The following is a 9,385-nucleotide window of genomic DNA, read 5'->3' on the forward strand; positions in this document are numbered from 1 at the left end:
ATGGAGGAAGCACACTACCGGGGCTGCCGGTGCGGAGGCGGGTGTGCCTGCAGCAAGGACAGAGCTACCCCTCTGCCCCTGGGTCCCTGGTCAGAGCCAGGCTCTGCTGCAGCTGGGTGCATCCCGCACCACGTCCCTGTGGGACTCGCGGAGCTGCACTGATCCCTTACCCGGCTCCCACTCCTTCAGAGTTGATTCACAACCTCCATCATCACCCTCGAGGGCAGCTCTTCACCACCAGCCTCGGCCAGACCCAGCTGGGGAGGAGAGAAATGAGTCAAAGGGCAATTAAACATTAACGGCAGGCGGTCGCCGCAGGAGGACAGCTCACAGGGCTTCCTTTGTTCCAAAGGGGGGTTTAATTTATAAAAATAACACAACTTAGAAGGTCACCGGCATCGCTAGACGTGACACGTGTGTGTAATCATCTCCAAGCATCCGGTCAGCTCGGTAAACAGACGGGAGGAACCCCAAGACCGGCGGGCAGAGTCACCTGAGGAGCAACCAGGAGGGACCGGGCATGGCACAACACGGAGAGCCCGGGCATGGCACAACACGGAGAGCCCCTGAGCAGCAGGAGCCAAGGAAGCCTCTAACCTGCTCCAGGCACTGGGATGTCACCCCCAAAGCAAAGCGCAACGGGATTATTTACCCTCCTCAATGGAAAAGGAACACAGAGAAACAGGTTTGAAGCCAAAATTAAGTGGTTTCCTCCACTAGACAATTGGGGAGGTTTCCAGTGAATTCCTTAGTGTTTATAAAATGTGTGGAACAAGACGCCATCGGTCTAACATGCCACAGCTCCAATGCCTGTCCTGCTGATCTCCCCCAGCCCAGCTTTTTATGCACCTGGGAGAGGAAAAATTGAGCTATTTTAAATATTAACCTCTTGCAGCAACATCTCCCCTTGGTTATTTTGACACCGGAGAAACAAAAAGTGCTTCCTAGCAGGACAGCTTATTTCTTCTTCCCAGCAACCCCGCACCAGAAACCAGAGGAAGAGCACAATGATACTGGCTTTAAAGTCCCTTAACGCTTGCTGCCAAAAAAAAGGGAGAGATCTACTGTTGATTTATGATATATTTTGAAGAGGAAACACAGAAAAGCTGCCTTGAAGTGAAAAAAAAATTAAAATATTGCACTAACCATAGAAGAAAACACTTTTGAACAGGAATCCTGCATGGTGGGGTAAGGATACATACACGCACCCTCAGTGGCTTTTTTTTCATAGCTTAGTGTCCTGACCTTCCCTACTAAGCTCACACAGCAGCAAGGAAATAAAACTGGGTCCTGACAAAACCACAGGACCCCAAGGGATCTCCTGTTTGGTCCCCTAAGAGCCTGGCAGCCATCACAGCACTGACCTCCCTCAGGATCACAACGACCAGATCCCAAGCCTCTGCATGCACTTCTTGCAGCAACATTCCCCTCTAAATCACCAAAACTGTTCAAAGAAAACAACAGCTGTGACCTGGAGGGAGCAAATGGCACCCACCCGCTGATCAGCAACCCATAACACAACCCCAAAGCAGGGCGACGCGTTGCTGCTGTGAGAAAAGAGGGTTGGGGGAGGAATATGCCCCCTGCACCGCTCACCTAACCCGGGAGCGCCGCGGGGCCAAGCGAGCAGGCAAATCGTGGGCACCCACGAAGCTCTGCGATGCGGGCAAAGCTCGGGAGATGAGGCTGGACGAGAGGAGGAAGGGCAGAGCCAAGAGGCAGCCATGCTGGGGGCTGAACTGCCTCCTCCTTGGGTCCACACCCTCCTCCTGCCTGCAAACAGCCAGGGCCACCCACAGCTGAGGACAGTCCCCGACAGGGGCTGGTGGCACATACCCGAAGCTCGCCAGCGTGGCGTGAGCGGAGGGCTGGGAGAGAGGGAGCACGTGGCTTGAGGGCCTGCAGCCTTGGGGGCTCTTCCCAATGAGTTGAGCTTGGGGAAGGAGGTGGAGGTAGGAGACTCTGTGCTGTGATGAGGAGGTGGGTGCCACACATCCAAACCCCTCCACGACTGGCAACTCCCAGGAGGCGTAACGCATCCGGGAAGGTGGGGACCTCACTGCTTTCAGCACTTAGGCTGACCACGACCTGAGGCCATGGATGCAGGGAGGGGTCTGGGGTCTCTCTCCCCTCCTCAGCATTCTGCCCCCTTTCCACCATATCACAAATGCACTACGGTCCGATGCAGTCCCGCTTCCAGGGCGGGTGCTGGGAGCATCTTGTGTCCGTGCCAGCGGTGAGCGTGAGGAGGAGAGGGGTGCCCCACAGCCGTACGCCTGCCTGGGAGCTAGCTGGGAGGAGAGGAAGGTTTCCAGCTCTGAGCGGCTCTGTTCCCTACTTGATGTTTTTGAGAAGCGCGGTCCGGGCGTTCACCACCGCTTTGAAGGCGTCCTCGCTGCCGGGAGCCACGCACTTATCGGGGTGGAGCAGCACGGCCAGCTTCCGATAGGCTTTGTTCACTTCGTCCCTAGGAGACACGACAAGAGTGAGGGGACCCACACGACACACAGCCCGGCTCAGCCTCGCCCCGGCTGGCAGAGCACAGTGGGGTCAGGAGCTCCCCCCTGTGCTAAACACCCCTGTGTAGACACTTTTGAACCCTTGCTTTGCTGGCACCAAGGACCTCCGGGCTTTGGAGGTGATGCTATGGGGAAAGAGCTGAAGAAAAGCACACAGGGCACTTTTTGGTGTGGCATGAGGAGAGGAGGGGGGTAGAACCCCTCTCCAGGGGCAGATACACCCTCTCCGCCACGGGACTGCGCCAGCACGAATGCTCCCGTCACGCCAGACACGTGCCTGCGACACGTGCCTTGGTGTGCTGAGCCTCTGGCACCACGAGAGCAGAAAGCTGGGAGACAGCGTGGGGGCACACACACCCTGACTCAGCTTCGCATCAAACTGCCTACGCACTCCGGGCGAAGGCGTTGCACATCACTTCAGCCCTTTAAGCCCTGGGTGTCTGGTCCAAGGCAGACATCTAGACTCCAGCTACAGGCTGTGGAGAAAGGGGGGGGGCACCTCCTCAGGGAGGTGAGTCCGTCCGTGCCAGTGACCACAGCACAAACCGCCCTGCAGAGCTGCTGATCTCTCCGCGTGGATGAGAGGGGGCTGGAGGAGGGCTTAGGCTCAGCATCTACATTTCAGAGAGCCAATGGGAGGATGTGTGAGTCCTGAATGATATATGTTATCCAAAAATCTGCTCTTCAGCCCCTCCATAAGGAGTGCACAAGGGTAGTCCTTGTGTTTCAGAGAGGGGAAAGCAAGACATAGCTCTGGGAGCTTGTTTTAGCAGCCCAAGTCATACAGCAGAACTGGGAGATTCAATATCCGACCACTTACAGAGGCAATGACCAGTTCCACCCAACTAGAGGTCCTCTGAGGACGACAAGAGAAAGCTTGTCTTGGGGAAGTACCGTTTCCAGGTGGAAGAGCTGTAACATCAATCCCTGTTTGATAATGCAGGCAGCAGCCTTACAGCAGCCTGAGAGCTTCTCCAGACCTGGAGAGCAAGGAAAGTAAAGCTGGAGCTGCTCCAAACACGTCTGGTGAGTGAGTGACCAGAGACGGCTCAGCCTGGAGGGCAGCCAGCTGACAGGGCTGAAGTTCTCCTGTTCATCACTGCCCCCTTGCCTCCAGCCTGGCTTGTCTTGTCAAAAGGGGGGATTTGGTGCTCAGGACCGAGGGTTTCTTTTGCATTGCCTCAATTTTGTGGCTAGATATTTGTGCCCGGCTGCTACATAACCCAAGGTGAGCTTATCAGCAGGCAGGTTGCTAAAAGGTCACAGATGCAACAGGCCTGCCGGGTGAGGAAGAGTACACACAGCCAGGCAAACGCTGCAATCTCCCTCACCTTGTGGCTCCGGGTTTGACCCCCAGCATATCCCAGCTGTCCTTGCTGTTGCGGATTCTGCGAATGGCATCTGCCTGCTCTTTGGTGAAGCTGACCCCCGTGCTGGAAGGAGGGCGTTTCCCACCGTTGTCACACAGGTCGATGATGGCCGAGTAGAAAGTCTGTGAACGCAAGGGAGGAGTTAGCGGGAAGGAACAGTCCCCAAAGGTGGTGGCAGTGTCATAGGAGACCCTGCTGCCCTCACTGGCTGCGGGCTCATCCTCCAAAGCATGGGGGAGCATTTGCACAACTGCTGAATGCTCACTCCCCGCTGCCTGGGCTGTGGGGGGCTGAGATACCCCAGTCTGGGGGGATCCAGTCCTTGCAAGGACCATGGTACAGGCTGAGGAGGCCAGGCCCCACATTTATCTCAAACCCACTTCAGCTCAGTGCTAGACCTGAAAAAGTGACATGGGCATCTCTGCTACCACATCCCCAGAGCAGCAAGAGGGATCATCAGCTTTGAGGAACGCAGTGCTAGGGCCAGCTCAGGACTGGGAGGACCAACAGTGATCCTGAGCTAAACAGCTACGGCGTTCTCAGGGCGACATTTCACTGGGAAGACACCTCTGGGGCAGAGGGCCAACACGTTTTATGGGATCCAGGCATCTCAGGAGACATTCTGCCATCAAATCCTGGCTCAGTGTGGTGCCTGTGCCCTCACCACCTTCATTACACCTCACCTGAAACATCTCATTGATTCCTTCTCCTGTTTGTGCCGATGTCTCAAAGTAAAGAAAGCCCCGGCTCTCTGCCCAGAGCCGCCCCTCGCTTTCATCCACGCTGCGGTGCTTGGTGCAGTCGATCTAGACCAGGAGAAAAGGCAGAGATCAGAGCTCAGCCAGGGTCTGCAGCAGCAGCTGGAGGAACGCAGTTCCAAGCCCCGATCATCTACTAGCGGGTAAGGGGCATGTCTGGTTGGAGAGGCTGTTTGCTCATCCTGAAGGGATGGAGGCAGTGTGGGAAGAAAGCACAGAAAATTCAAGTGAAAAGGCCTTTGTCCAGAGACAGTCACCTCTACTTGATCCCTTCCTGACTGATGTGTGGCCACCACAGTCTCAAAACCCCGTTGAAATGCGGTCTCCAGTGCTCCTCACACACAGATCTGGCTCTCAGGAAGTCTTCCCTACAACTCAAAAACACTTCCCTTGCCGCAGCTGGAGCTCAACAGCTTGGGCTCAGGCTGGGAACATGACGAGCCCTGAGGGCCGGAGATCAGGACCGCACCGCAGCCTGGCTCCCCACCACAGCTCACCTTGTTCGCACAGACAACGAAGACGATGTTCTCCATGTTCCCATGGGGACCCAGCTCCTGCTTCATCTCAGCCAGCCACGCGTCCAGCGCGTCGAAAGACTCCTTTTGTCCAACGTCGTAAACCAGGATGACCCCCTGCGTGTCCTTGTAAAACTCATTCCTCACCTGTGGGGACAAAGGCAGGGTGCTGGCATCAGCGACAGCCAGGCTGAGAGCACATGGGCTGGCAGATCTGGGGGGGAATCACCATTTACCTGGCACCTCTTACATTCTGTGATAAAAATCCTATCTCTACACAAACAGATCACAGAAAAAGGGCAGATGGGGGAACCCTAGTAATAGTAATAACCCAAATACAAGATTCATCTCCACACGCACAAAAAAGCACAGAGGCACAAGAGCAGACAAGGTGTCAGACCAGCTCCTGGGGAGACTGGAAGGTCTGGGAGTCAACCGAGAGACCAGCTTGCAGATGTGTGAGGCAGTGGGGCAGAGCGAGGATCCCAGGCCAGCCACTGGGCAGACTGCACATCTATGCCCAGCTACTGGAGGGATCGGCAGGACGTCTGTCTGTGCGTGTGGGTGTGTGTAAGGAGGTCTGTACCAGCAGCTGGAGTGGGACTACAGCCTCTGTGGTTCGTATGTGCAGTGCCAGCAACTGGGGAGACCAAAAATCCCCAGAAGAGCTGCTGGATGAGGGTCTAAGCTCAGCTAAAGGACAGACATTAGAATAGAACAGAGTAGTTCCGCTGGAAGAGACCTACAGGGATCATCAAGTCCAACTGCCTGACCACTTCAGGGCTGACCCAAATTAAAGCACGTTATGAAGGGCACTGCCCAAATGCCTCTTAAGCACTGACAGGCGCGGGGCATCGTCCCCCTCTCCAGGAAGCCTGTGCCAGGGTTTGACCACCCTCTTGGTAAAGAAATGCTTCCTCATGTCCCGTCTACACCTCCCCTGGTGCAGCTTTGAACATTCCCAGGTGTCCTGTCCCTGGATCCCAGGGAGAAGAGCTCAGCACCTCATGTCCCCTCCTCAGAAAGCTGTGGGGAACAATGAGGTCGCCCCTCAGCCTCCTTTTCTCCAAATTAGACAAGCCTGAAGCCCAAAGCTGCTCCTCACAGGAGGTTCCTTCCAGCCCTTCCACCAGCTTTGTTGCCCTCCTCCCAACACATCCCAGTACCTTCACATCCCTCTTAAATGATGGGGCCCAGAACTGCGCACAGTACTCAAGGTGAGGCCGCACCAATGCTAAATACCGAAATAAATACAGCAGTAAATAAACTGCTCTTTCCTAACATTCTATACATTTTTATTAGTCACAGGATGGCGCTTCGCCAAGCATCAACAGTGTATTTAGAATTAAGAATTAGTATGCATTACACTTAAAACAATTGGATTGTACTGGATAAACATTTAATGTTCCTTTCTTCCACTTCTGGGTCCACTTTATTACTTTGTTTATAATTTAAAAGAAATGTGAGTAGCAGTGAGCACAATCACTCCTTTGTGCCAGCTCTCCAAAACGGATGTCGTAGTCTATGTGCTCAAATCCTAAAGTTTTATTCTGCAACCTCCTTTTTGTAAATAGTACTGTTCATTACTTACATAGGGAGGGAAGGGAAGGGGAAGGGGAAGGGGAAGGGGAAGGGGAAGGGGAAGGAAGGGAAAGGGACTTTAATTGGAAGGGACCTACAATGATCACTTAGTCCAACTGCAAGTGTTTTGCAGTTCTTTGGTCCTGGATTAGGATGCCAGTATGCTACAGATGCCCAAGGTAAGCTCCAAAAATCTTCCAATCTGAGTAAATTTAACCTCAAGATGGGCAGATTCATAAGCCCAAGGAGCCACTTTGAAATAGGGCTAGCAACATGAGTGGTAGCTTGTAAAAGCCAAACCGTGGTTTATGAGAAAGTGGTTGGGTTATTCTTTTTATCAGAGTTGTTTGTGGCTTTATAGGTTCCAGTTTTAACTTTGTTTTCTTTCTCCTGATCGGCCAGAGGGACCAGGATGAGGCCAGTGGCGCTGTCTGTGCCAGTGCTGGATGTTTCTGTGTTTGTCTGTGCATGTGTGTATGTATGTACATCTTGTATAGGTGTGCCTACAGGGGATACGCACTCAGCCTCGCTACTGGTTGCACCTCGGAGTATGGCACTGGGGGAGCCTCACCTCCACCAGGCTCCTGGATTCAGCAACCCTTAGCAGCAGGGAGTCACTGCTCACAGAGAGGCAGCGAGGGTTTCTAAGTGCTGGCCCGGTGTCCGTGGCAGGAAAGAAGGGGGTGTAGTGTAGCGAAGGAAGCTTGTAAGAAATGTATTTTCCAATTTCCCACCCCCAAACACAATTTTGGGCAGATCTGAGGAAATCTGATGGCTGCCAAATGCTTCTGAGATGGGTTGGCTGAGGCAGCCCTGCAGCGTGCTGCCTGGAGCCGCATCTGCCTTACCTCGTAGAAGAACGGGTGTCCCGCCATGTCAAAGATGTTCACCTTGATCTCTCGGTCTCTGATCTGCACTCTGAAAGAGAAGAGGGAAATGCTTGAGAAGGCTCTACTTCAGCCCTCGCACAGGCTGTGTCCCTGCAGGAACACCCCTTCTCTCTGCCAGCCCTCTACAAAGGAAGAGCTGGGTGACCGGGGACAGAAAAATCAGCAAGAAGTTCCGAGTGCTGGGATTTAATGGCCAGAAAACTGCCCCTAGAGCTGGTCAGACAAGGAAGATACCCACCAGCTTTGGATGTAACATGGTAACGGGGAGCTATGCTACCAGAAGAAGGCAGATTATACAGATTATTTTGTTATTAAAGCAGAAATGCAGATTACGTCATGGCAACTAAACAGCCTTGGTAGAGCCAAGCACACCTGGCTCAGGGCAGGGTGGTCACTCAGGAGCAGGGGGAGGTGGGACAGCCCCACCACACCTCTTCCCTCTGCCCCTGTGGAAACCAGTCTCCCCCCCTGCAGCAGACACCTGGCCCAGGCCCCGGCAGACCCACGCCTGCCATCTGCGACCGCGTGGCTCATCCCACTCTCCCAGCACTTGCAGCTCCTCACCGCAAAGGTTCTTACTTTGTGACGCCGTAGTCGATACCAATAGTCGCCAGGTATTTGGGAACGAACCTCTTCTCACAATAACGCTTTATAATGCAGCTCTGGGAGAAAGGAAAGCAGAGAGTCTCAGCAGGAGGGCACCGTACACCGTAACATTCACATTAATATGGAATTTGCCCCAGCCCCCAGCCAGCTGGATGGCTGCAGAGACACCAACTCTGCCCTAAGCCCCTAAACCAACTAATTAACCCACAAAAAAAGCATCAGTCTTTACCAGGAACAGTTTTCTTTCTGCAAAAAAAGTAAAAGCCACTGGGTGTCAGTTATTCCTTACCTGTTTGGAGATTGGAGTGCCAAGAAACGCCGATTTATTCCCCTACAGAAAATATCCAGCCTGGAGGAGCTGTGCCTTCAGGGGCCTGGGGGCAGTCAGCTCCCCAAAAGCCATGAAGAACATTTTGGCAGCCTGAGAAGTGGATTCAGGGCCCCGCCAGGTCCCTCCAGCCCCAGTTCTGCCCCTGACTGGCAGATATGGTTTAGGGAGAGCAGAGGAGTCGGCTGCTATCAGCCATCACGAGATAAATGCCATAAGGGTAAGCGTCACCTGCCACCTCTTTGCCCACTCGCTCTGTCCTGCAAGATCCTTCTGGATTTTCTTGCCACCGGCGAGGCGTTTGCCTGCCCCAAGGGAGTCCTCGTGCTGTCAGCAGTTGTATTGGGTCGAGCAGCATGGGGCTGTGCTTTCTAGGGGTGTGTAGAAAGAGGCTGGTCACAGCCCAGTGTTTTGGCTACGGCTGAGCAGTGCTCCAACAGCATCAAGGCTGTGCCTCCAATATTCCCCCCCCCCCCCCAGTGGGCTGGAAGGGGGCAAGATCTTGGGAGGGGACGTAGCCAAGACCCCTGACCCAACCCAACCAAAGGGATATTCCATACCACGTGATGTCAGCTCAGATATAAAAACTAAGGGAAAAGGAAGAGGAGTGGGGGCATTTGTCTTCTGTGACGTTTTGTCTTCGGGAAGGAACAACTATGGATACTGAAGCCCTGCTTCCCGGGAAGAGGCTGGACATCGCCTGCTAATGGGAAGTAGGGAATATAAATCTTGTTTTCTTTCCTTTTGCTACCGTGCGCGGCCTTTCCTTTTGCTTTTTTTTTTTTTTTTTTTTTTTACTAAACTGCCTTTATCTCGAC

At 53.8% G+C, this 9,385-nt stretch overlaps 2 protein-coding genes across 2 annotated transcripts in view; both read right to left on the reverse strand.

The window, feature by feature from the left end:
* ADCY3 (adenylate cyclase 3) overlaps positions 1-399 on the reverse strand; it is a 21,877-nt gene extending 21,478 nt beyond the window's left edge. The window contains exon 1 of the mRNA XM_035900724.1: positions 394-399. Coding sequence (XP_035756617.1) covers positions 394-399 — 6 coding nt within the window. The remainder of the gene's footprint in view (positions 1-393) is intronic.
* Positions 400-1,127: 728 nt separating this feature from the next.
* Positions 1,128-9,027, reverse strand: DNAJC27 (DnaJ heat shock protein family (Hsp40) member C27). The gene is made up of 7 exons (XM_035900731.1): positions 8,529-9,027; positions 8,213-8,295; positions 7,592-7,661; positions 5,145-5,309; positions 4,573-4,695; positions 3,851-4,011; positions 1,128-2,467 (listed from the first exon to the last, which is right to left on the reverse strand). The coding sequence occupies exons 3-7, from the start codon at positions 7,616-7,618 to the stop codon at positions 2,335-2,337; spliced, it is 609 nt and encodes a 202-aa protein (XP_035756624.1). The 5' UTR covers positions 7,619-7,661; positions 8,213-8,295; positions 8,529-9,027; the 3' UTR covers positions 1,128-2,334.
* Positions 9,028-9,385: the final 358 nt, after the last annotated feature.

This window comes from Egretta garzetta, unplaced genomic scaffold, assembly GCF_000687185.1.
Source record: "Egretta garzetta isolate BGI_Z169 unplaced genomic scaffold, ASM68718v1 scaffold218, whole genome shotgun sequence".
Taxonomy (NCBI): domain Eukaryota; kingdom Metazoa; phylum Chordata; class Aves; order Pelecaniformes; family Ardeidae; genus Egretta; species Egretta garzetta.

Excerpts from the sequence above, each read along its gene's own strand:
- DNAJC27 (XM_035900731.1), bottom strand. The coding sequence starts at position 7,618 with ATGGCGGGACACCCGTTCTTCTACGAG. Across the intron at positions 4,012-4,572 it reads GAATCAATGAGATGTTTCAG|ACTTTCTACTCGGCCATCAT; the intron begins GTGAGGTGTAAT and ends TTGCGTTCACAG. Across the intron at positions 2,468-3,850 it reads GTCAAACCCGGAGCCACAAG|GGACGAAGTGAACAAAGCCT; the intron begins GTGAGGGAGATT and ends CGTGTCTCCTAG.